The sequence below is a fragment of the Hylobates moloch genome, unplaced genomic scaffold, assembly GCF_009828535.3.
Source record: "Hylobates moloch isolate HMO894 unplaced genomic scaffold, HMol_V3 SCAFFOLD_4, whole genome shotgun sequence".
In the NCBI taxonomy this organism is placed as follows: domain Eukaryota; kingdom Metazoa; phylum Chordata; class Mammalia; order Primates; family Hylobatidae; genus Hylobates; species Hylobates moloch.
The window spans coordinates 32,868,237-32,894,916 of NW_026652279.1; the positions used below are offsets into that span (position 1 = coordinate 32,868,237).

The 26,680-nt window shown below is 43.6% G+C and overlaps 1 protein-coding gene across 4 annotated transcripts; it reads left to right on the top strand.

Moving 5' to 3' along the window:
• Positions 1 to 10,942: 10,942 nt before the first annotated feature.
• CNBP (CCHC-type zinc finger nucleic acid binding protein) lies at positions 10,943 to 26,426 on the top strand. 4 transcript variants are annotated; one of them, XM_032149845.2, is made up of 5 exons: positions 10,943 to 11,088; positions 23,701 to 23,838; positions 23,934 to 24,026; positions 24,195 to 24,393; positions 24,905 to 26,426. In XM_032149845.2, exons 2-5 carry the CDS (start codon positions 23,715 to 23,717, stop codon positions 25,020 to 25,022), a joined length of 534 nt encoding a protein of 177 aa, XP_032005736.1. In that variant the 5' UTR covers positions 10,943 to 11,088; positions 23,701 to 23,714; the 3' UTR covers positions 25,023 to 26,426. The 4 variants fall into 4 exon arrangements, with proteins under 4 accessions (XP_032005736.1, XP_058293333.1, XP_032005738.1 ...); XM_058437350.1 differs by having other exon boundaries at positions 23,934 to 24,024; positions 24,190 to 24,393; XM_032149847.2 differs by having other exon boundaries at positions 23,701 to 23,817.
• The last annotated feature ends 254 nt before the right edge of the window (positions 26,427 to 26,680 follow it).

The window sequence follows — 26,680 nt, forward strand, 5'->3', positions numbered from 1 at the left end:
CCAGGCTGGAGTGCACTGGTGCAATCTTGGCTCACTGCAACCTCTGCCTCCCAGGTTCAAGCAATGCTCCTGCCTCAGCCTCGCAAGTAGCTGGGACTATAGGCATGCACCATCACGCCCAGCTAATTTTTGTATATATATATTTTTTGAGATGGAATCTTGCTCTGTCACCCAGGCTGGAGTGCAGTAGTGCAATCTCGGCTCACTGAAACCTCCGCCTCCCAGGTTTAAGCAGTTCTTTGCCTTAGCCTCCCAAGTAGCTGGGATTACAGGCGTGTGCGACCATGCCCAGCTAATTTTTATATTTTTAGTAGAGACGGGGTTTTACCATCTTGGCCAGCCTGGTCTTGAACTCCTGACCTCGTAATCCATCCACCTCTGCCTCCCAAAGTGCTGGGATTATAGGCGTGAGCCACTGAACCTGGCCTACTTCTTGTATTTTTAGTAGAGACAGGGTTTCACCATGTTGTCCAGGCTAGTCTCAAACTCCTGGCCTCAGTGATCTGCCTGCCTCGGCCTCCCAAAGTGCTAGGATTAAAGGTGTGAGCCACTGTGCCCGGCCTTGGATTACTGATACATGCAACAACTTGGATGCTGAATATGCTGAGTGAAAAAAGCCAATCTCTAACGGTTACATACTACATGGTTCCTTTTATACAACATTTTGTTTAATTTTTATTTCTTTTTTTTTTTAAGTTTCCACATACAATATTGAATACAACATTTTTGAAAAGATTTTTTTTTTTTTTTTTTTTTTTGAGATGAAGTCTTGCTCTGTCACCCAGGCTGGGGTGCAGTGGTGCGATATCAGCTCACTGAAACCTCTGCCTCCTGGGTTCAAGCAATTCTTCTGCCTCAGCATCCCAAGTAGCTGGGATTACAGGTGCCCACCACCACACCCGGCTAATTTTTTTTTTTTTTTTAGATGGAGTCTCTCCCTGTCATCCAGGCTGGAGTGCAGTGGTGCAATCTCGGCTCACTGTAACCTCTGCCTCCTGGGTTCAAGCAATTCTCCTGCCTCAAACTCCCTAGTATCTGGGACTACAGGCACGTGCCACTGCGCCCGGCTAATTTTTGTATTTTTAGTTGAGACAGGGTTTCACCACATTGGCCAGGCTGGTCTCAAACTCCTGACCTCGTGATCTGCCCGCCTTGGCCTCCCAAAGTGCTGGGATTACAGGCGTGAGCCACCGTGCCCGGCCTAATTTTTTGTATTTCTTTTTTTTTTTTTTTAGTAGAGACGTGGTTTCACCATGTTGGCCAGGCTGGTTTCGAACTCCTGACCTCAAGTGATCTGCCTGCCTTAGCCTCCCAAAGTGCTAGGATTACAGGCATGAGCCACCTTGCCCAGCCTGAAAGGATAAAATCTTGCAAATGAAGAACAGAGATTAAAAAGGAGGGGGAGGCCAGATGCAGTGGCTCACACCAGTAATCCCAGTACTTTGGGAGGTCGAGGCAGGCTGATCACTTGAGGCCAGGAGTTCCAGACCAGCCTGGCCAACATGGTAAAACCCCGTCTCTACTAAAAACACAAAAATTAGCCAGGTGTGGTGATGCATCCCTGTAGTCCCAGCTACTTGGGAGGCTGAGGCACAAGAATCGCTTGAACCCAGCAGGTGGAGGTTGCAGTGAACTGAGATTTCGCACGACAGGAAGATCCTTGTGTTTTAACTGTTCTGTATCTTGAGTGTGGAGGTGGATACATGGACCTACATATGACATAAAATTCTATATAATTAAACGCACTCACATACACATAAAATGAGTCTGAGTAAAACTAGGGAAACTTGTACAAAGATGTTCTGGTTGTGACTATACTTTTGCAAAGTATTATCATTAGTAGGATCTGGGTTAACGGTATGCAAGTTCTCCGTATTATTTCTTTCGACTACATATGAAATCTACAGTTACCTGAATAAAATCTTTTTTTTTGAGACAGAGTCTCGCTCAGGGTGGAGCGCAGTGGCACAATCTTGGCTCACTGCAACCTCTGCTCCTAGGTTCAAGCGATTCTCCTGCCTCAGCCTCCTGAGTAGCTGGGACTACAGGTGCTCACCACCACGCCCAGCTAATTTTTTGTATTTTTAGTAGAGATGGGGTTTCACCACGTTGGCCAGGATGGTCTCAATCTCCTGACCTCGTGATCCACCCGCTTTGGCCTCCCAAAGTGGTGGGATTACAGGCATGAGCCACTGCGCCCGACCTGAATAAAAATTTAAATAAAAAGAGACACCATGTTTCACCCATGAGATTGGCAAACAAATTTTAAAATATCACAGTATAAAGTTCTTGCAAGGGTGTAAGAAACATGAAGCCTTCATCCACTGCTACTAAGAGTATAATTAGCTATGGCCACTTTTGAGAGTAATATGACAAGCAACCAGTGAAATTTAAAATATCACCCTTCATTGCTCAACATTCACCTCCTGGGGCATATATACTCTAGAGAAATGATTCTGCATGGGCCTGAAAAAAATTGCAAATTTGCATGTAAGGGTTTGTGATAGCAAAGGAGTGAAAATAATGTAAATATCCTCTAATAGGTGAATGAACAAATAGAACATAGTTTATTTATAATATAAAGCAGCATAAAGTAATGAACTAGATGAGAATGAACGTATATATATATACACACACACACACACACACGCAGATAGATCTTAGAGACACAATATCAAATTTAAAAAGCAAGTTACGGATTGATATTTATTTATTCAACAAATACTTGGGTGCTTACCATGTGTCAGGAGCTGTTCTAGGAGCTAGCAGTACAGCAGAAAACAGACAAAGCAAGATAAAGTCTGCTTCACATATCTTACATTCTTGTACGGGAACACAAGCAAATAGACACGATACTATTTACGTAAAAATGTTAAGGGTGCATGTATGGTTTGGAATATATATCACATGTATACACATACACACACATATGTTAATGTATACGCACATTTTTTAACTGCTCCTTGTGGAGCAGGGGTACCCTAAAAGCAGTGTGCCTAGGGAAGCCATACTTTTTAAAAAATAATATTTAACACTGGGCATGGTGGATCATGCCTGTAATGACAGCACTTTGGGAGGCCAAGGCAGATGGATCATCTGAGGTCAGGAGTTCGAGCCCAGCCTGACCAACAAGGTGAAACCCCATGTATACTAAAACTACAAAAATTAGATGGGCATGGTGGTGTGCACCTGTAATCCCAGCTACTTGGGAGGCTGAGGCAGGAGAATCACTTGAACCCGGAAGGCAGAGGTTGCATTGAGCCAAGATGGCACCATTGCACTCCAGCCTGGGCAACAGAGCAGGACTACATCTCGAAATAAATAAATAAATAAATAAAATCTTAAAAATAATATTTTAAAATGGACTAGAATGATATACATAATTTTTTTGAGACAGGGTCTTGCTATGTTGCCCAAGCTGCTCTTAAACTCCTGAGTTCAAGGGTCCTTCCACCTCAGCCTTCTGAGTAGCTGGGACTACAGGCACATATCTGTGCCCAGTTTATACCATTTTTATGATATTGGGAGGAAGGAAAGTAAGTAGGACTTGGGGTGAGGGTGATTGAAGGGAATGTTAACTATATCTGCAATATTTTAATTATCTAAAAGCCACTCTTTGGCCAAGTATAAACACAAATGTTTTCTTTTGTAGTTACAATTAATAATTGAAAATATATATATATATATATTTTTTTTAGACAGAGTCTCACTCTGTCTCCCAGGCTGGAGTGCAGTGGCACGATCTCAGCTCACTGCAAACTCCGCCTCCTGGGTTCACGCCATTCTCCTGCCTCAGCCTCCCGAGTAGCTGGGACTACAGGCACCCACCACCACGCCTGGCTAATTTTTTGTATTTTTAGTAGAGATGGGGTTTCACCGTGTTAGCCAGGATGGTCTCAATCTCTTGACCTCGTGATCCGCCCGCCTCAGCCTCCCAAAGTGCTGGGATTATAGGTGTGAGCCACCGAGCCCAGCCATGAAAGATATTTTTATAGTATAAAAATTTAGAGTCTAAGTTAATATTTCATAAATTGAGGTCTGAGCACATTTCTCAAGATTGAAAACTACTGAGGTATTTATTGATTCATCCTTGCCAAACTCACGAGTGACTAATTTATAAACTAGAATGGCCATTTGTGTTAATTTCTGAAGAAAGGGGCTAGAAACTCAATGAACAAATGGGTAGTATAAAACCTAGGCTCTCCTTTTCTTATCATCACTGCAATTAATTGCATTAATCAGGCATTAAGCCCCTTATGAGATGTGGCTGGCACCCTAGTTTAGATCATGTTCAAAACATTTGCTCTTTTTGGGATTTGTAGGAACTCTGTGCAACTCTGTAAGTTTCCTTTTTTCATTTAAAATGAATGGATTAGGCTAAATATCTGTGATTAGACTAAATACTTTTCTGGATCTTAGATTCTAATTCACCCAATTATATAGTAGTTCTTTTTCAATTTAATTTTTACAAATTTGTTATTATTATTATTATTACTATTTTTGAGACGGAGTCTCACTCGTCTCCCAGGCTGGAGTGCAATAGAGCGATCTCAGCTCACTGCAACCTCCTGCTCTGATTCTCCTGCCTCAGCCTCCTGAGTAGCTAGGATTACAGGCGCCGGCCACACCCGGCTAATTTTTGTATTTTTAATAGAGACGGGGTTTCACCATGTTGGCCAGGCTGGTCTCCAACTCTAGACAAATGGCTAGAAAGTACTAGAATCAGGATTTCTTTTTTGTGTGTGTGTGAGTCATCAGCGCCAGGCCACAGAGGCTTTTGTTAAGAGTTAAATGAGGCTGGGCACAGTGGCTTACGCCTATAATCCCGGCACTTTGGAAGGTGGAGGAGGATGGATCACCTGAGGTCAGGAGTTTAAGACCAGCCTGGCCAACATGGTAAAACCCTGTCTTTACTAAAAATACAAAAATTATGGCCAGGTGCGATGGCTCACGCCTGTAATCCCAACACTTTGGGAGGCCGAGGTGGGCAGATCACCTGAGGTCAGGAGTTTCAGACCAGCCTGGCCAACATAGTGAAACCCTGTCTCTACTAAAAATACAAAAACCTACATGATGAAACCCCGTCTCCACTAAAAATACAAAAATTAGGTGGGCATGGTGGCACTTGCCTGTAATCCCAGCTACTTGGGAGGGAGGCTGAGGCAGGAGAACTGCTTGAATCAGGAGGTTGCAGTGAGTCGAGATGGCGCCACTGCACTTCAGCCTGGCGAGAGAGTGAGACTCCTTCTCAAAAAAAAAAGAAAAAGAAAAAGAAAAAAATTATACGGGGGTGGTGGCACATGCCTGTAATCCCAGATACTCAGGAGGCTGAGGCAGGAGAATTGCTTGAACCCAGGAGGTGGAGGTTGCAGTGAGCCAAGATCGCGTCATTGCACTCCAGCCTGGGCAACAATGCGAGACCTCGTCTCAAAAAAACAAAAAGTTAGCCAGGCGTGGTGGTGGGCGCCTGTAATCCCAGCTACTCGGGAGGCTAAGGCAGGAGAATCATTTGAGCAGGTGGCAGAGGTTGCAGTGAGCCAAGGTTGCACCAGTGCACTCTAGCCTGGGTAACAGAGTGAGACTATGTCTCAAAAAAATAAATAAACCATACCAAAAAAACCTCATTATTTTGATATCCATTGTTAAGTTCCAAGTTTAATTAAATTATGTAGATACTTGATATAAAATTACTTTTTTAAAAAATGCAGCTTTTCTTTTTCTTCTCTTTTTTTTTTTTTTTCGAGATGGAATCTCACTCTGTCACCCAGTTTGGAGTTCAGTGGTGCTATCTCGGCTCACTGTAACCTCCACCCTGGGCTCAGGTGATTCTCCCACCTCAGCTTCCTGAGTAGCTGGGACTACAGGCAGGTGCCACTACGTCTGGCTAATTTTCTGTATTTTTGGTAGAGACAGGGTTTCACTATGTTGCCGAGGCTGGTCTGAAACTCTCGAGCTCAGGCAATCCACCTGCCGCAGCCTCTCAAAGTGTTGGAATTACAGGCGTGAGCCACTGCACCTGGCCAGCTATTTTTCTTTTAAGGAAAAAAAGAGGCTGCTTTGCTTATGGAGTAGCCCTTCTTTATTCCTTTACTTTATACAAAGAAAAAGAAAAAGAATGGGTGGTTTTACTTTCAAACTCTTTTTTTTTTTTTTTTTTTGAGATGGAGTCTCGCTCTATCACCCAGGCTGGAGTGCAGCTGCACAGCCTCAGCTCGCTGCAAGCTCCGCCTCCTGGGTTCACACCGTTCTCCTGCCTCAGCCTCCCGAGTAGCTGGGACTACAGGCACCTGCCACCACGCGGGTAATTTTTTGTATTTTTAGTAGAGACGGGGTTTCACCTTGTTAGCCAGGATGGTCTTGATCTCCTGACCTCGTGATCCACCCACCTCGGCCTCCCAAAGTGCTGGATTACTGGCGTGAGCCACCGCGCCCGGCCTACTTTGAAACTTTTAACTATTTGCAAATAAAATTTTTCTCTAATCAGTTAGTTTGCAGTAGAGAGTTTCAACTCAAGATCACAGAAGAGGAAGCCAACTAACTAATGAAATGCTCACTAAATGATTTGTCAGTGTTTCATATTTTCTTTATCATCAGTTAGCATTCCCTACACCATCGCTTTAGGGAGTCAACAGAATTTTATAGTACACCTCAGTAAGTACTGGGAGGCCAGTAGCACTGTTCAAGCACATAGGCTGTCTGTGTTTGAAGCCTGATCTGTCATTTGTTCACTTTCTGACCTTGAGCAGATTACTTAAACTCTCTCGACCTGTTTCCTCATGGGGATAATACAAGTACTTCTAGGGGGTTTGTGAAAACTCATAAAGAGGTTAAAAGCATTGCCTGGCATATAGTAAGCACCCAATAAATAATAAGAAATAATATTTGCACAGTAATTATGCCAGAAACTGTTATAAGAGCTGTATATATATTAACAATTAGCTATTACTAGTATTACTAATTCCTAGTTCAGGATTTAGCTTAGTAAACTTTCTGCTTCAGAAGCAAATATGAGAGGTGAAAACATCAATTTATTCTCCTCAGTCTTAGTTACACACTTTCCAAGTAAAGTCACAGAGCACCATTTCCTTGCTGGCAGGGACAAGACATAGGTTTACATAGTATCACCTATCCCCTCAACTTAACAGCATGTACTATGCAGTTGGGCATTTAAGCAGAAATTAAGAGTTGGCAGGTATTGCTCAACTGGTACACATTTTAGGAATGATGCTGAATCATAGCATTTTATCTGGTCTTCTCTCAGGATACTTAATACTAATTTTTTGTATTTTTAGTAGAGACGAGATTTCACCTTGTTAGCCAGGATGGTCTCGATCTCCTGACCTCATGATCCACCTGCCTCGGCCCCCCAAAGTGCTGGGATTACAGGCGTGAGCCACCGCGCCCAGACTTTTTTTTTTTTTGAGACAGAGTCTCCCTCTGTTGTGCAGGCCGGAGTGCAGTGGCCCAATCTCTTGCTCCCAGGTGCAAGCGATTCTCCTGCCTCAGCTTCCCAAGTAGCTGGGATTACAGGTGCCCACCACCACACTTGGCTAATATTTGTGTTATTAGTAGAGACAAGCTTTCGCCATGTTGTCCAGGCTGCTCTCAAACTCCTGACCTCAGGTGATCCACCTACCTCGGCCTCCCAAGTGCTGGGAAGCTTTTTTTTCTTTTCTTTTCCTTTCTTTTCTTTTCTTTTCTTTTCTTTTCTTGAGACTGAGTCTCGCTCCGTCACCCAGGCTGGAGTGCAGTGGCGTGATCTTGGCTCACTGCTACCTCCGCCTCTCAGGTTCAAGCGATTCTCCTGCCTCAACCTCTCGAGTAGCTTGGACTATAGGTGCCCACCACCATGACTGGCTAATTTTTTGTATTTTTAGTAGAGATGGGATTTCATCGTGTTAGCCAGGATGGTCTTGATCAGCTGACCTCATGATCCACCCACCTCAGCCTCCCAAAGTGCTGGGATTACAGCCGTGAGCCACTGCGCCCGGCCAGTGCTGGGAAGTTTTTTGTGTTTTTAGTAGAGACTGGGTTTCACTGTGTTAGCCAGGATGGTCTTCATCTCCCGACCTCGTGATCCGCCCGCCTCGGCCTCCCAAAGTGCTGGATTACAGGCGTGAGCCACCGAACCCGGCCGACACTTAATACTTTCTTATGGCCCTTGTTATCTTGCAAGTTCTTCAAGGGCAAACTCTGTGTCTTAACTAGTCACCTTTGTAACCCTTGCAATGCTGAGCATGAGACTAAACACTGGAGGAAAAGAGGAGAATAAAACATCTCTAGGGAAGAGGAATGTAATGGGAGTCTCTTCAAGTCCCACTGGCAGCTTATCTTTTGAGTGAGCTTTTTCCTATTTTCAAACATCTCTAGTAAAATAGGCATACCAAAGGGCATATCCAGGCAACACAAGCCATTGTAGTTAAATTCCATCATACACCTTTTCTGGTGCTTCACGATCAGCCTGGCTCTATTAATAATAGTCATTACAGGAAGCTGCACACCAGGTAGAAAGAGCCATTAGCTGTTACTACTCCACTGCCAAGAAGTAAAGACATTATGTTTCCATTTCTTCTACTTAAGTCTTTTAAAACCTATAGAACATTATGTCCAGTATCTCTATCTCACACTCACTTTCATTTTCTATAGCTGTTAAAATTTTTGTTTTAAATATTAGGAATATTCCATTCCTGGGTCTATAATGAATAGCAAACATTTTATACAGTACTATGGTTGGAATGTTAAACAAAAATAAGTCAGAAAATATTAATTTTTGGTCCTATGGTAATTTTAACTTGTCCTCTTGGTGTGGTGTGGACGCATCCAGGTTGGACTTCATACACAGCCTCTTGCATTATATTGACTCATTGTCAGAGCTCACGAAGTCACTACCTAAGTGTCTGATTGCTACAGTATACATTACCTCAAGATACTATGAAGGTTAATCAGATTACAGAGGGGAAATCTATAAAGCTGAGTAAGCTTCTTGGTAATGAAACTATATAAATACAAAATACTGTTTTTTATTGGCAGATAATATATCATGTTTTAGCACAACACATAAGCTGCTAGGCATTTATTCAATCTGATTGGGAATGGGTTAAATTTGGTTAAAAAATTTTACCTTAGGTTGCGTTAATTAAAAAAATGTTTACGGCTGGGTGCAGTGGCTCACACCTGTAATCCTAGCACTTTGGGAGCACTGGGTGCAGGGGCTCACACCTGTAATCCTAGCACTTTGGCCTAGCACCGCTTGAGGCCAGGAGTTCAAGACCAGCCTGGCCAACATGATGAAACCCTATCTCTACTAAAAATACAAAAATTAGCCAGGCATGGTGGTGGGCGTCTGCAGTCCCAGCTACTCAGGAGGCTGAGGCAGAATTTGTCAAACATGGGAGGCGGAGGTTGCAGTGAGCTGAGATAGCACTCCAGCCTGGGCGACAAAGGGAGACTCTGTCTCAAAAAATAGTAATAAACTTAGAAAGTTCGGCCAGGCGCGGTGGCTCATGCCTGTAATCCCAGCGCTTTGGGAGGCCGATCACCACTTTGGGTGGGCAGATCACCTGAGGTTGGGAGTTTGAGACCAGCCTGACCAACATGGAAAAACCCCGCCTCTACTAAAAATACAAAATTAGCCAGGCGTGGTGGCGCACGCCTGTAATCCCAGCTACTGGGGAGGCTGAAGCAGGAGAATCGCTTGAATCCAGGAGGCGGAGGTTGCAGTGAACCAAGATCCTGCCATTGCACTCCAGCCTGGGCGAGGGAGCGAGACTCTGTTCTCAAAAAAAAAAAAAAAAAAAAAAAGTTTAAAATATCATTGGTCCTTAAAGTTATACATTCATTCTTTGATAACGGCTATGTTGAACACAACCTCCTAACTGCTTTACAATGATTAAGCACTAACGATTTGAACCCAGGTTTAATGCCTGACTCTCAACACATGTGCTCTGCCTTCTCACGAACATGATTTCAAAAATCATAGCCCCAGGATTCGGGAGTGGCGGCTCATGCCTGTAATCCCAGCGACAGAGCAAGACCCTACTCTTTAAAAAAAGAAATCATAGTATTGAACTGGGAGGTTTCACTGAGACGAAACTTGGGACTCTTCCTTTTTTTTGTTTCGAATAAATCCATTCTAGAATGAGACAAAATTCTAAAATATTTTATAGGTAACAATTTAAATTGGGTTTAATCTTGACAAGGCTATCTAGGGTTATATACACAAATCTCTTTTGGAGAAAATACCACATCTAAACTGAAGTATATTCCTGAATATGATAGACCAGGTCAAATGGTTCTCCTGGCCCTCCCGGGGGATGTCACTCATAAACGTGCTAAAAGTCACAGTCTGGGCCCCATTACCTTACACGCTCATGACCTTCCCAGGGAGGCCCCTCGCCCTTACCAGGCACTTTCATCTTGGGAAGATACATCAGTCCTGGCGGAGAAAGCAGCAAGCCCTTTCCCCGGCTCACAAAAATTAATACAAATCTCAGAGGCTGCATCCCACAGCCGTGACCACCGTGACCTGGCATCCCCTTTTCTGCAAACTTAAATGTTATCTGGAAATCGGGCCTGGCTCTGAAAGCCAAGGGCCTGGCAGGAGCCCGAGAAGGGGGAGAAACTTTCTGCGGCCCCAAGCTAATGGCAGTCACTGCACCGAGACCCGTCCCCTGGCATCCCTTTGCTCCAGCTGGCAAGACAGACCACCAAGGTCAGCCAGATTCCCACCCAGTCTGGCTGGGCCCGGACCCAGCTGCGAACGGCCCGAGAAGCACCGGGACCGGGATCCCGGCGGGAAAGGCCGCGCGCGGAGCACTGCGGGAAAAGACGCGGCGCGCAGACACAGCCGCGCTCTGCTGGGCGGCCCTCCCGCGGGCGGCTCTGATTGGACTGCCGAACCCCGCGCGCTGATTGGCCGCGTGGGCGAGGCGGAGGAGAGCCGTGCGCAGCGGCGTATGTGGGGCCGTGTGCAGACCCGCGTGTGGCGCAGGCAAGGACCCTCAAAATAAACAGCCTCTACCTTGCGAGCCGTCTTCCTAAGGCCTGCGTCCGAGTCTCCGCCGCTGCGGGCCCGCTCCGACGCGGAAGGTGAGGGCTGGGGGAGGGGGTCGGCGCTGAGGGAGCCGCAGTGCGGGTCGGTTCTGTGGCGGACAGAGAGGGTAGGGAGCGGCGAAGTGGCGATGGCGGCCGCACTTTGGCCTGCACCGTGCTGCGTCAGGCGGGAAGCTCGGCTGCTGCCGCCGCCTCGGACCCGGGTTTCTGGCGCACCGCTGTCGGACGACACTTCTGTCCTTTCTTTGTCCTGGAAAGCTGGGTCGCCGAGCATGCGGGTCTTTCGGCGCCAGGGCCGCACCCCAGGCCGCAGGCTTACGGCAGAGGAGGCCCGCCCGTGCGCCCTTGGGGCCGAGGCCCTGACGCTTCGAGGGTCGCGGAATGAGGGACCGAGGGTGGATTTGGCGGGAACTCACTGGAAGGAGTCCGTGTGGTGGGGAAAGGCTCCTGGCTGCGGATGAAGGGGGGATGGGGTGGGTATAGTCGTGCCGGCCATGTGCTGGGGTCGTGCGCCTGGCGGGCCATGTGCCAAGGGTTTGGGGGGCCTTAGAAAAGGGTTCTTAGGCCGGGCGCGGTGGCTCACGCCTGTAATCCCAGCACTTTGAGAGGCCCAGGCGGGGGCATCACGAGGTCAGGAGTTCGAGACCAATATGGTGAAACCTTGTCTGTACTAAAAATACAAAAATTAGCCGGGCGTGGTGGCGGGCGCATGTAGTTCCAGCTACTCGAGAGGCTGAGACAGGAGATCGCGTGAACCCGGGAGGCGGAGGTTGTGGTGAGCCGAGATCGCGCCACTGCACTCCAGCCTGGGCAACAGAGAGAGACTCCGTCTTAAAGAAAAAAAAAAAAGAAAGAAAAAGAAGAAAGAAAAGGGTTCTTGAAGAAGTCTTTGTGTTTGGGGTGGCGAGACTCTGCTGGAAGACTTGGGAGCCTTTAGAGTTTATACTCCCTATACTTGATAGTTTCCCGATTCTTGAATTTTTATCGTCGTTTAAATACTAAGTTGCTTGTGTTACATTACCATTCCAAAAGGGGCTGATGGGGCTCACTTTCCCTGAGTCAACGCGATTTAAGTTGCTGGGATCCTTTAAAAGCGCCATTACCAGGAAAAACACGAATTTGTCAAACCTCCAAAACCACAGCAGCGGGCGGTAGTCTGCATCATTTCTTGGATTAATGAAACAGATGTAATTACAAACGAGACACGAAATTCAACTAGCTCCCTTCCATCTAGGTTTTTCCATATCGTGAGAACCTATTTTAGAATGGCATAATGGTCCACATTTGGGTTTAGGTGTCGATTTTATTATGGGTAAGGCTTGTGCTTGTTCCCACATGTTAACCACATGGCCTCAGCCACAGGGCACTTCCAAAGGAAGTGACTGTTTCTGGTCTTGGGGGTCTTGTAAAAAGAGAACATTGCTCAGTAATCGTCTGTGATTTTAGCTAGTGTGTTTCAGGCATTATTCAGAAGGACTCAGAAGAGGTAAGATAAGCCAAAACTGAATTTGTTTTTTGTCTTTTTCAGAGTGAAGGAGGTCTAATGAATATCCCCATCTTGCTTTTAAATTACATTTTTAAAAGTAGATTTTTCCCCCTTTCCTATTGTTTGACCCAATTTTGGAGTGAAACGTAACAGTTACTATTTCCATTCGAATTTAAATTAGCAATTTTATGTTATTTGTTTGCTCAAGCAGTATAACTGGCGTGTAGAGCTTTCAGGGTTTCAAAAAGATACGAGGTGTAGTCCTTATCTCCTGAGCTTCCCCCTCCCCCCTCCTAAATAGTTTTAAATGCTTCTAATGAGTTACTTTGGTTAAGGATAATCAAACACCTGTAAACTGCCAGGATCCTAGGTACATGCTGTTCTTAGTTTGTTGAGCCTGATTCTTGTCTACAAGAGTTCTTTTTGTATTGGAATATAAAAGGAATAATTTATTACAATTCCCAAGGGCAGAATTAAAGACAAGTTTTTCAGATTTCATCTCTTGATAACAGTTTTTCTTTAAAAAAATAAATTTGTGTTTTTCTGAGGAACCAAAGGTCCTCTTTTTTTTCATATTGGTAACAGGAGAGGTAATGTATTTCAGATGGTGCAGTCTGTAAAATATTTTGAACCAAATCAGTGGAAGACCAGGGGTTTTTCTTTCTTTTTTTTTTTTTTGAGACGGAGTCTCACTCTGTCGCCCAGGCTGGAGTGCAGTGGCGCGAACTCGGCTCACTGCGACCTCCGCCTCCCGGCTTAAGCGATTCTCCTGCCTCAGCCTCTGGAGTAGTTGGGATTACAGGCGCCCGCCGCCACACCCAGCTAATTTTTGTATTTTAGTAGAGACGGGGTTTCACCATGTTGGCCAGGCTGGTCTCGAACTCCTGACCTTGTGATCCGACTCCCTCGGTCTCTCAAAGTGCTAGGATTACAGGCATGAGCCACTGCGCCTGGCCAGGTTTTTCTTAAACTGGCATTTGAACATCTGGAACAGGCAGGGAGATGTCTTTTTTAAAGTACAAATGTGTTTTGTTATATGATTTATGACAATTCTACTTGTCTTTTTTTTTTTTTTTTGAGACAGAGTCTTTCTCTGTTGGCCAGGCCGGAATGCAGTGGCACAATCTCGGCTCACTGCAACCTCCATCTCCCGGTCTCAAGCAATTCTCTGGCCTCAGCCTCCCAAGTAGCTGGGATTACAGGCGTGTGCCACCATGCCCGGCTAATTTTTGTATTTTTTGTAGAGACGGGGTTTCATCATGTTGGCCAGGCTGGTCTCGATCTCCTGACTTCAGGTAATCCACCTGCCTCGGCCTCCCAAAGTGCTGGGATTACAGGCCTGAGCCACCGTGCCCTGCCAACAATTCTACTTGTCTTTTAAAGTTCAATAAAAATATGTGGCATGTATATGGGATAGTACCAAACTGGTGCCTAAAAGCAGTGAAACTACCATTGGACTAATTGGAATGATTTGTCTATTGGCTGAAGATTTGACCACAGAGAGATTCTGCTTTTTTTTCCTTGCAGGGATGAAAAATTAAAAAAAAAAAAAAAAGATTGGTTCCTTTTTCTCTTCCTAGCTTCCTGACAGCAAGTAGAGAGCCAGAAGAATGATGCCAAGGCATCCTGGCCTGCTCTGTGGAGAACGCTCTTTCCTTACTGTCTCACTTAATAGAACTCCTGTTCTGGCAGTGTCATATGCTGCAGCAGCAAGGGAATGCCATTGAGTGATTGCAGTAAGCTATGCAGCATTTTCATGTTTAAAACTACTGAGATAATAAAGTGAGAACTTGAGGCCACCAAATTTTAAGTTGTAATTGGAAGGATTTTGTTAATTAGGAATATGAGAGTGCTACAGTGATCACCTGGAATGGCTCCATAAATACAAATGAGGTGTTAACTAGCGAATCAAGTTGCCAGTGTTTGTTTGGTGAGATTCCTAAGTTCTGCCATGAAGTTAAAGAAAATATCTATCTTTTAAGATTCAAAGAACCTGTGTGAATGAATTCAGAATTATTATGACTAGATTTTTTTAAAAGCTATCAGTTCTAGTTTTACTTTGATTTTTATCTAAAGAGAAATACAGAATGAATACTTACAGCATTACAATTCAAATGTGTGTGGCTTTTTTTTCTTAATTACTAGATATATGGTAGTAATACCTTTGTGTAAGATTTTGAAGTAGAGAGTGAATTGGTATAATTCCCTACCTTAAAAATATTACACAATAGCATTTTTGTCGTATATTACGATAGCATTTTTGTGTACTTTGCCGCTTAACTTTTTTTTTTTTTTTTGAGACAAAGTCTTGCTCTGTCACCCAGGCTGGAGTGCAATGGCAGAATCTCAGCTCACTGCAACCTCTGCCTCCTGGGTTTAAGCCATTCTCCTGCCTCAGCCTCCTGAGTAGCAGGGACTATAGGCATGTGCCACCACGCCCGGCTAATTTTTGTTTTTTTAGTTTTTTTTTTTTTCTTCGGAGACGGAGTCTCGCTTTGTCATCCACATTAGAGTGCAAATGGCATGATCTCGGCTCACTGCAGCCTCCACCTCCTGGGTTCAAGCGATTCTCTTGCCTCAGTCTCCTGAATAGCTGAGATTATAGGCACGCACCACCATGCCCAGTTAATTTTTGTATATTTAGTAGAGACAGGGTTTCACTATGTTGGCCAGGCTGCTGACCTCAAGTGATCTTCCTGCCTCGGCCTCCCAAAGTGCTGGGATTACAGGCATGAGCCACTGCGCCCGGCCTCAACTCTTAACAAAAGCCTTTGCAGAGGATTGAGAGCCAGACTCTTGAAATCCTGATTGTAGTACTTTCTAGCGGTGTGGCTTTGGGTAAGTCACTTGGTGTCAGATTTTTTTATTTATTTTTTTGAGACGGAGTCTCGCACTGTCGCCCAGGCAACCTCTGCCTCCAGGGTTCATGCCATTCTCCTGCCTCAGCCTCCCGGGTTCATGCCATTCTCCTGCCTCAGCCTCCCGAGTAGCTGGGACTACAGGCGCCTGCCACCACGCCCGGATAATTTTTTATATTTTTAGTAGAGATGGGGTTTCACTGTGTTAGCCAGGATGGTCTTGATCTCCTGACCTTGTGATCCGCCCGCCTTGGCCTCCCAAAGTGCTGGGATTACAGGCATGAGCCACTGCCCCTGGCCAATGTCAGATGTTCAGTTTGTCATTAAAATGGAGCAAGAATACATAACTTGTGAGGTTGTAAGATTATAGATATGTTTACTAATGCCTGACTCATAGATCTCCAGCTATTAAAACTCTTCAAGAAGTAATCAGGGCAGGCGGAAATGGATGTAATTAACCAAGGTCAGGCAGTAAGTTCAGGAACCAGGATAAAAATATAGAATTGATCCCGAGTAGGTACTCTGTTTTCCACTATTCTGGCTGGAATGCAGGTAATACAGAAAGGATATTGCTTCCTTTCATTGCCTTTTTTTTTTTTCCTTTGAGGTGGAGTTTTGCTCTTGTTGCCCAGGCTGGAGTGCGATGGCGTGATCTCGGGCTCACCGCAACCTCTGCCTCCTGGGTTCAAGCGATTCTCCTGCCTCAGCCTCCTGAGTATCTGGAACTACAGGCATGCGCCACCACACCCGGCCAATTTTGTGTTTTTAGTAGAGACGGGATTTCTCCATGTTGGTCAGGCTGGTCCTGAGCTCCTGACCTCAGGTGATCCGCCCACCTCAGCCTCCCAAAGTGCTGGGATTACAGGTGTGAGCCACCACACCTGGCCCCCGTAGTTTGTTTTTATTAAAACAATCTGGGCCATCCTGGCTAACACAGTAACACAGTGAAACCCCGTCTCTACTAAAAATACAAAAAAAAAAAAAAAAAAGTAGCCAGTCGTGGTGGCAGGCATCTGTAGTCACAGCTACTCGAGAGGTTGAGGCAGGAGAATGGGGTGAACCTGGGAGGTGGAGCTTGCAGTGAGCCGAGATCCTGCCACTGCACTCCAGCCTGGGCGACAGCAAGACTCTGTCTCAAAAAAAAAAATCTGAAGTGTTTCAGTACCATGTTGGAACAGTAAACTGACTTAATGGAGCATAATAATGCGTATGCACATAAACATTCAGAGGGCAAAAGCTCCAATATGGTCTAAATGCAGTTAAGTGAACAACATGAATGAGTCAGGGATAACCCTGAGCTTGCGAAAAGTAAGGATATATACAAATGTGAATGTGTACAGCTGTGTTAGGAAAACCGTATAAAGTAATAAAGATAGCCAGAATCATACCCTACTTTGCTAGTGTCATTTTTATCTCCAACTTTCCTGTTGCTACTTTATTTTAAATGTATTTTCTAGGACAGAGTTATGATCATTCTATTTATTAGAACCCTGGTTGTTAGTCTTGACCACATACTGTTAGATTTTAGTAGTTTACTGTATTTGTTTTTAGTATCAATAGTATGGTACAATTACTGACATTAAGGAAGACAAATTTAGTATAGTAACCATTTGTGGTTTGTTTAATTCCAAGATAAGTTCAAAATTTGTAAAATAGTTACACTTCTTAGTTTAGCATACATGGCTCCTCACAGTGAATCTTAAGTCTTATCAGACCTTATCTTTTTTTTTTTTTTGAGACAGAATCTTGCTCTGTTGCCCAGGCTGGAGTGCAGTGGTGCGATCTCGGCTCACTGCATCCTCTGCCTCCTGGGTTCAAGCAATTCTTGTGCCTCAGCCTCCTGAGTAGCTGGGATTACAGGCACGCACCACCGTGTCCAGCTAATTTTTGTATTTTTAGTAGAGACAGGGCTTCACCATGTTGGCCAGCTGGTCTCGAACTCCTGACCTCAGGTGATCCATCTGCCTTGGCCTCCCAAAATGCTGGGATTACAGGCGTGGGCCACCCCGCCCAGCCCAGACCTTATCTTGACTGTCTTAGTCATTTATTCTCTTGCCTGACGTGCCCTGTGCTCCTACCACCTTTTAAAGTGGTTTGTGTCATAAACATTTGATACACAAAAATTGAAACTTAGGACAAATATCTTGATGTCTGGTAGCTGAAAATGTGAACTGATTTGGAAATCACCAGGTTTTCTCCTCTTAATCTCTTCTCCATTCCATTCAGGAAATAGACTGTAAGGTGGGAAACAAGTATAAGCAGTTAGCGTCACTCCAAACCTGCTATGTAATAGACATTGGACTGAATTCTGTCTACTATCTGTAAGCAATCCAAGGTAATTGCCAAAAGCGGAAAGAATATGTACTCAGAAGACCAAAACTTTGGTTTTTAAATTGAATATCTATTAAGCACAAGGTAACAATTCTTACCACACACATCAGTTTTATTATTTCCCTTTTACAAATAAGACAGAGATGGGTAGTCAGATGTCTTTGAGGTAACACAGCAAGTAGTTAAACTGGGTTAATTGATTAACCCAGGTTGAGTATGGTTCCAAAATCTCTTACAGTGTCAGGCAGGCTACATCAGTGCAGTATACATATATCAGGTTTCGTGAAAAATTTTTTCCAGAGAAAACACAAACCCAAGGAACCTTCAGTAAGTGGTCCCTTTTATTAGTGGTTTTTAGCAAAAGGAAGAAACCGTTTTCCTGCTGTCTTGACAAAAGTAAAAAACAGTATTTTGTTTTTTATTGAAGTTAGTATGTATGTTTTGTAGCTTGCATAAAATAGTATTGAAATCCAATTGATTATGAATTCTTGGACTGATAGAACCTGGATGACAAATTAGAGGTTCTGGCCTGGCTGCTGGCTTTTTTTTTTTTTTTTTTGAGACGGAGTCTCGCTCTATCGCCCAGGCTGGAGTGCAGTGGCGCAATCTCGGCTCACTGCACGCTCCGCCTCCCGGGTTCACGCCATTCTCCTGCCTCAGCCTCTCCGAGTAGCTGGGACTACAGGCGCCCGCCACCACGCCCGGCTAATTTTTTGTTTTGTATTTTTAGTAGAGACGGGGTTTCACCGTGGTCTCGATCTCCTGACCTCGTGATCCACCCGCCTCAGCCTCCCAAAGTGCTGGGATTACAAGTGTGAGCCACCGCACCCGGCCGTGGCTGCTGGCTTTTTTAGTTGTCTTGGGTGTAAATTTCTCAGCCACACGTGGGGATTATGTTAGATCATCTGAAAAAAATCTAATTTTCATGGTTTTATGATTCAGCAGCTTTCTTCCTTTGATATTTTCTAGTATTTGCTTTATTATAGATTGGAATCCCCAAAATAGCGTTTACAAGTAGAAGATACTTCTGTTACTGGATTTTAAAAATAATTACATTGGGAATGTCCTTTGAGTGGTTGGCCCTAATCCCTGTCAGAAGCTGAAAGTTGTGGATCCTAAATTCATCTGGGCAGAATCTTACCTATGATTTCAGAAAGCTGAGAGTTCAGAGAGTGACTGTAGTCAGTCCTTAGTGAGTACAAAATTGAGAATACATCATTACTTTAATGGTGCAGTAACTCTTGTGACTGATAGCAATAATTTAGGTGCTTTGTTGTTAGTACTGGATTAGATTGGATTAGGTCAGTAGTTTCACCAAATTACTAAAGACCCCTGCCCCCCAGAATTAAAATACTGAGTTAACATAATGGCTAGTAAAAGGATAACTATATGGGGTGTTCGATGGATGATTCAAAGGTGAATTACTTGGTCTCTATCTTCAAGGAATATGATACAAGGCAATATGGTACTGCCATTGGACAGATATTAACAGAGTGTCCTGGGACTTAATAGGAAGGGTAGTTCCAGGCTGGGAGATGTAGTCAGATTCTTTTATAGAGTTGGCATTTGAGTTGGCCCGTGAAGGTTGGAAAAAGTTGTGACAGGTGGAAAAGGAGCAGGGGAGACCAGGACAGTGCATTGAAATTCCAGCCAGGAGCAGTCATAGGCAATGAGACAGACTCATGGAGCCATGATTCTCAGCTGTCTTACCTTTAGTTTTCGTAAGGAATATCATGGAATTCTGTAAAGACCTTTAAACTAAATACATTCATATGAGATGAGTGCTAGGATGGGGACCTGCTGCCTAATATAAGTAGTGTGAGTCTAAAACATTGTGGAAAGTGGTTAGTTTAATAATGTTATTAAAGAGACAAGTCTATCACAAGGGACCAGTTACCAGTGAAACTGTAGACCACCTGATTCACTGTGATAGGGTTAGCCAAAGGGAGGAGAGGGCAGATTGCATACATAGTACCTAAGGCCACTCAAAGACCTCTTTTAAAATCATGTGTCATATTGATGACATTTGGAGGCTATTAATGTTTTTCTTTTAAGACTTGGTGTTTTTTTTTCTTTATTAGCATTAATTTAGTAAACAAAATTATGCGTGACTAAAAATGGCAAAACAGGCTGGGCACAGTGGCTCACGCCTGTAATCCCAGCACTTTGGGAGGCCAAGGCGGGTGGATCACTAGGTCAGGAGATCAATACCATCCTGGCCAACATGGTGAAACCCCGTCTCTACTAAAATACAAAAAATTACCCGGGCATGGTGGTGCACACCTATAGTCCCAGCTATGCGGGAGGCTGAGGCAGGGGAATCGCTTGAACCCGGGAGGTGAAGGTTGCAGTGAGCCAAGATTGCGCCACCGCGCTCCAGCCTGGTGAGAGAGCGAGACCGTCTCAAAAAAAAAAAAAAAAAAAAAAAAAAACGTCTAAAACTTCTGTTCTATTCTAGTGTGTAAAGTTCTGCCTTTGCCACTGAGGTGCGTATCTGTTTTACAGAATAGTTTTTTTTTTTTCTTTCTTTCTTTGAAGACAGAGTCTCGCTCTGTCACCCAGGCTGGAGTGTGGTGGCCCAGTCTCAGCCCCCTGCAACCTCCACCTCCCGGGTTCAAGCGATTCTCCTGCCTCAGCCTCTCAAGTAGCTGGGACTACAGGCGCGTACCACCACGCCCGGGTAATTTTTTTATTTTAGTAGAGTTGGGGTTTCACCGTGTTGGCCAGGATGGTCTTGATTTCCTGACCTCATGATCCGCCTGCCTCCCAAAGTGCTGAGATTACAGGCATAAGCCCCCGTGCCTGCCTTAATTTTGTGTTTTTAGTAGAGATGGAGTTTCACTGTGTTGGTCAGGCTGATCTGAAATTCCTGACCTCAGATGATCCTCCTGCCTTGGCGTCTCAAAGTGCTGGGATTATAGGTGTGAACCACTGTGCCCATCCTTGTTTTGTATTTTCTAAAAGATATGTATCTTGTTTAAATATTAAATTATAGATATTCAGGCCTTGCAGATTGTCTGGATTACACTGTAAAAGTAATCATTTATGTGCAAATAATTCCTTGAGATCAATAGTTAGATGAGCTCAAGCTGATCTGACTAAACTGGAGAAGATACAAAATGAAGATGGGGGGGAAGTGGTGCCATAAGCAGCTTTTTTTCTTTGACCATTTAATATGCTTTTTTTTTTTTTTTTTTTGAGATGAGTTTCACTCTTGTAGCCCAGGTTGGAGTGCAGTTGCTTGGCTTGCAACAACCTCCACCTCCCGGGTTCAAGAGATTCTCCTGCCTCCACCTCCTGAGTAGCTGGGATTATAGGCATGCGCCACCAAGCCGGGCTAATTTTGCATTTTTAGTAGAGATGGGGTTTCTCCATGTCGGTCAGACTGGTCTCGAACTCCCAACCTCAGGTGAACCATCCTCCTCGGCCTCCCAGAGTGCTGGGATTACAGGTGTGAGCCACCGTGCCCTGCCTGCCATTCGTTTTTTTTTTTTTTTTTTTTTAATTCTGACTCTTCTCTGTGGTGGAAACCAGCAAATACTTCACATAATTTAGGATGCTAATACTAGTACAGTTAAAAGAATGATTACAAAGCAGATACTATTTCAAATTCTGTAAAAATCTGTTTTTAATATCCTTCACTGGCTGTTTCTTCTGACTAGAAATGTTTTGTATATCTGAAAGCACCAGTAACTCATAGCCAAATAATTTTTTTGGTAATATGTTCATAGGCAAGTGGCAAGAGTTAGTAGAAAGATTTCTCTAAGAATTTATCCTAAATCAGATTGCACAGAGTTGGGGTGAGTATTGGGTTATTTTCTTTTGTATATTTGACAATGAGTACTTTTTGAAACTCATATTCAGCGTAATTTTAAGTCACTAAATTTGTCTACAAGTTAATGATTAAACAGTTACTGAAAGTGGAGAACCTTGCCATTTTTCTGACTGCCTTTTGGGTCTTTGGTACTGTGGTTGGGTTAGCTAATTCGATTATCCACTCAAGTTTTACTCAGTTGGAAATATGTTTTCTAGATGATGGTGCCTGTGCTTAGGTTTGAGAGGATATTTAAAATACGACTTTGTGTGCCATTATTTGACAGTGGAATTAAGGGTAAAAATATTTAGATATGGAAGTGTGAAGATATAGTTGCATTGTTTTCATTCCGTTCTATTCCATTTCATTCTATTTTAAGAATAGCCTCAATTTATTTTTAGATTGTTACATAAGAAGTACAAAATCCATTTGCTTTAGTGGGAGTTTTATTTTTATTTTAAAATGATACCCAATTAAAGGAGTTTATTATGAAATTCTAAGTAGCATTGTTTAAAATGTAAAATTACATTACAGAAACATTTGGAAAGGGGAGAATAAAAGAAAAGAAAACAAAACACAAATGTTCCCAGTGCTGTAGGTGCTATTATTAGCGCTTTGGTGTAACTCATGGTCGTTTTCCTACTATTTTTATTATACAGTCATCTCTTGGTATCTGTGAAGTGGTTCCACGAACTCCCTCAGATACCAAAATCCTCCTATGCTCAAGTTCCTGATATAAAATAGTGTAGTACTTGGATTACAACCTTTGCACATCTTCCCATATACTTTAAAATCATCTCTAGATTACTTACAATACCTAACACAATGTAAATGCTGAATAAGTAGTTGTTAACGTTGTATTGTTTAGGGAATAATGGCAAGAAAAGTCTGCATGTTCAATACAGATGCAACTTTTTTCCACTGAATATTTTTATTCCGAGGTTGGTTGAAGCCATGGATGCAGAACCCATGGATATAGAGGGCCTACTGTACTTGTACCATCTAGAGATAAGATTTGTATCTTGCATTTGTTTTAACATATCTGTTCTAAGGAATATCTGAGTCACCAGGCAAGTGCTGCAGTATAACTATGTACTACATCAGGTGCTAAGGTTAAGAGAGTATTTTCCTTCACTGACTCCTCACTCCGAGAATCCATTTTACAGCTTCATTGGTTTGGGTTATTCCAATTTTCTGATGTGAGTAAATAAATTACTTCTATTTGCCCAAAATAAAGCTTATATAGGCCTTATAACCATGCAAATGTATCCATTAAGTTGGACCTGGAATGAGTGAATATTACTGCCGATTTGTGTGTGTGTGTGTGTGTGTGTGTGTGTGTGTGTGTGTGTGTGTCTGTCTTACTTTGTCCCCTAGGTTGGAGTGCAGTGGCATGATCTCGTCTCACTGCAACCTCCACCTCCCGGGTTCAAGCGATTCTTCTGCCTCAGCCTCCCGAGTAGCTGGGATTACAGGCGCATGCCACCACGCCCGGCTGTTTTTTGTATTTTTAGTAGAGACGGAGTTTCGCCATATTGGCCAGGCTGGTCTCAAACTCCTGACCTCAGATGGTCCACCCGCTTCGGCCTCCCAAAGTGCTGGGATTACCGGCATGAGCCACCGTGCCCAGCCACTACCAGTTATTTCTCATAATGGATTTTCATTGACCCTAACCCTGTAAATTCCATCACTTCTATCAATAACTATTAATGTGTATAATAGGTCTATAATACCCAAGCATGTAGTTGTGTGATTATTTTTTGAGACGGAGTCGCACTGTTGCCCGGGCTGGAGTACAGTGGCACCATCTCAGCTCACTGCAAGCTCCGCCTCCCGGGTTCACACTATTCTCCTGCCTCAGCCTCCCAAGTAGTTGGGATTACAGGTGCCCGCCACCTCGCCTGGCTAATTTTTTGTATTTTTAGCAGAGACGGGGTTTCACCATGTTAGCCAAGATGGTCTCGATCTCATGATCCACCCACCTCGGCCTCCCAAAGTGCTGGGATTACTGGCGTGAGCCACCACACCCAGCTATTTTTTTAACCAATATATTAGCTAGCTTTTTTCCCCAGAATAATTTTCCAAAAATACATTTAATGGAGAATAAAAGGTAAAAGAACTTTCAGTGGTTTAATGCTGTTACTTTTAATATTTCAAAGATCTGACTGCAGCCATGAGCAGCAATGAGTGCTTCAAGTGTGGACGATCTGGCCACTGGGCCCGGGAATGTCCTACTGGTGGAGGCCGTGGTCGTGGAATGAGAAGCCGTGGCAGAGGTGGTTTTACCTCGGATAGAGGTATTTTGTCGAATAGAAAAATTTGAAGTACTTCAGTATTTGTTAGTATCAAGACTGATCTGACTAGCCGGATTATTTGTTTTTGCTCAAAACAGGTTTCCAGTTTGTTTCCTCGTCTCTTCCAGACATCTGTTATCGCTGTGGTGAGTCTGGTCATCTTGCCAAGGATTGTGATCTTCAGGAGGATGGTAAGTATTTAACACTTCCTTTTCATACCCCTCTAGAGCTTGGAGAGGTGAGCACATGCAACTGTGTATAGCATTTCCACCTTTGAGGTTTTGTATTGTATAATTTAAAACGTAACACTTTGTAAAGGTTCTATAGTCTTGGCCTGTTTCTTTTCCTTATTGTTGAAGCCTGCTATAACTGCGGTAGAGGTGGCCACATTGCCAAGGACTGCAAGGAGCCCAAGAGAGAGCGAGAGCAATGCTGCTACAACTGTGGCAAACCAGGCCATCTGGCTCGTGACTGCGACCATGCAGATGAGCAGAAATGCTATTCTTGTGGAGAATTCGGACACATTCAAAAAGACTGCACCAAAGTGAAGTGCTATAGGTAAGGTGTCAGAATGTTGTTAGAAGAAAACTCATTGCAGAGATTCTTCCAGAGATGAATTAGCTATAAATAGACGGGCCTTAGTAAATTCAGTGAAAGTTAGCTGTGACCAGATAAGACCAATTTTCAGCATATGTAACTGGCAGTCTATCTGTATATAATTCTGTATTCTGCCCTGATATTCTGTGGCTTATGGTACCTGGGCAGTTTTCACAACTGGACTTTTTTAATATATAAAAGTAAGTGTGTTATAATTTGAAACTTCCAGAGACTTCATAGAAAGCTCTGTAATATACATAAATCTTTTATCATGTAACCAGAAATCTTTGCCTGTTTGTGACATGTAAGTGTATAATTTGATAAATGTTGTTGTGTACATATTTGTGAAACCTTAGGGGTTAATTGCATGAAAACAAAGATCAGGCGTTTTGTTCTGCATAGTGACTGTTGGCTTTGGTAGACAGTTTTGTTCTGAGGCCCATTGTGAAAACTATTTTAATTTCTTTTTTAGGTGTGGTGAAACTGGTCATGTAGCCATCAACTGCAGCAAGACAAGTGAAGTCAACTGTTACCGCTGTGGCGAGTCAGGGCACCTTGCACGGGAATGCACAATTGAGGCTACAGCCTAATTATTTTCCTTTGTCGCCCCTCCTTTTTCTGATTGATGGTTGTATTATTTTCTCTGAATCCTCTTCACTGGCCAAAGGTTGGCAGATAGAGGCAACTCCCAGGCCAGTGAGCTTTACTTGCCGTGTAAAAGGAGGAAAGGGGTGGAAAAAAACCGACTTTCTGCATTTAACTACAAAAAAAGTTTATGTTTAGTTTGGTAGAGGTGTTATGTATAATGCTTTGTTAAAGAACCCCCTTTCCGTGCCACTGGTGAATAGGGATTGATGAATGGGAAGAGTTGAGTCAGACCAGTAAGCCCGTCCTGGGTTTCTTGAACATGTTCCCATGTAGGAGGTAAAACCAATTCTGGAAGTGTCTATGAACTTCCATAAATAACTTTAATTTTAGTATAATGATGGCCTTGGATTGTCTGACCTCAGTAGCTATTAAATAACATCAAGTAACATCTATATCAGGCCCTACATAGAACATACAGTTGAGTGGGAGTAAACAAAAAGATAAACATGCGTGTTAATGGCTGTTCGAGAGAAATCGGAATAAAAGCCTAAACAGGAACAACTTCATCAGTGTTGATGTTGGACACATAGATGGTGATGGCAAAGGTTTAGAACACATTATTTTCAAAGACTAAATCTAAAACCCAGAGTAAACATCAATGCTCAGAGTTAGCATAATTTGGAGCTATTCAGGAATTGCAGAGAAATGCATTTTCACAGAAATCAAGATGTTATTTTTGTATACTATATCACTTAGACAACTGTGTTTCATTTGCTGTAATCAGTTTTTAAAAGTCAGATGGAAAGAGCAACTGAAGTCCTAGAAAATAGAAATGTAATTTTAAACTATTCCAATAAAGCTGGAGGAGGAAGGGGAGTTTGACTAAAGTTCTTTTTGTTTGTTTCAAATTTTCATTAATGTATATAGTGCAAAATACCATATTAAAGAGGGGAATGTGGAGGACTGAAAGCTGCCAGTTTGGACTTTTCTTTTTGTACTTATGTCTTCAATAATGAAAATTGCTGTTAAAAGGATGTATGGGATTTAGATACTTTTGCAAAGCTATAGAAAATTCACTTTGTAATTTATTATAATAATGCCCTTGAGTTCTGTGTTCAGTCTGAACAGGTTTTTTGGTGGTGGTGGTTTTGTTTTGTTTTTTGGAGACGGAGTCTCACTCTGTTGGCCAGGCTGGAGTATAGTGACGTGATCTTGGCTCACTGCAACCTCCACTTCCCGGGTACAAGCAATTCTTCTGCCTCAGCCTCCTGAGTAGCTAAGATTACAGGCACCCGCCACCACCCCCTGCTAATTTTTTGTATTTTTAGTAGAGACTGGGTTTCATTAAGTTGGTGGGGCTGGTCTCGAACTCCTGACCTCAGGTGATCCACTTGCCCCCCCCCCCCCCACGTGCTAGTGTTACAGGGGTGAGCCACCATGTCCAGCCGATTCTGAACAGTTTTAATACCATTGTTGTTTTAGTGTTTTGTGTTTTTCCTGGGCTGTTTCATGGAACTCTCTTCTTTTCTTATGTGCATTTTTTTTTGAGACAGAGTCTCGCTCTGTTGCCCAGGCTAGAGTGCAATGGTGCGATCTCAGCTCACTGCAGCCTCCACCCCACACCCCGTTCAAGTAATTCTCCTGCCTCAGCCTCCCAAAT

What these genes read in the sequence shown, in the direction of transcription:
- CNBP (XM_058437350.1), top strand. Translation starts at nt 23,715, where the DNA reads ATGAGCAGCAATGAGTGCTTCAAGTGTGGACGATCTGGCCACTGGGCC. An exon ending in GATTGTGATCTTCAGGAGGA is followed by an intron (nt 24,025 to 24,189) that starts TGGTAAGTATTT and finishes TTTCCTTATTGT; the next exon opens with TGAAGCCTGCTATAACTGCG. An exon ending in ACCAAAGTGAAGTGCTATAG is followed by an intron (nt 24,394 to 24,904) that starts GTAAGGTGTCAG and finishes TTTCTTTTTTAG; the next exon opens with GTGTGGTGAAACTGGTCATG.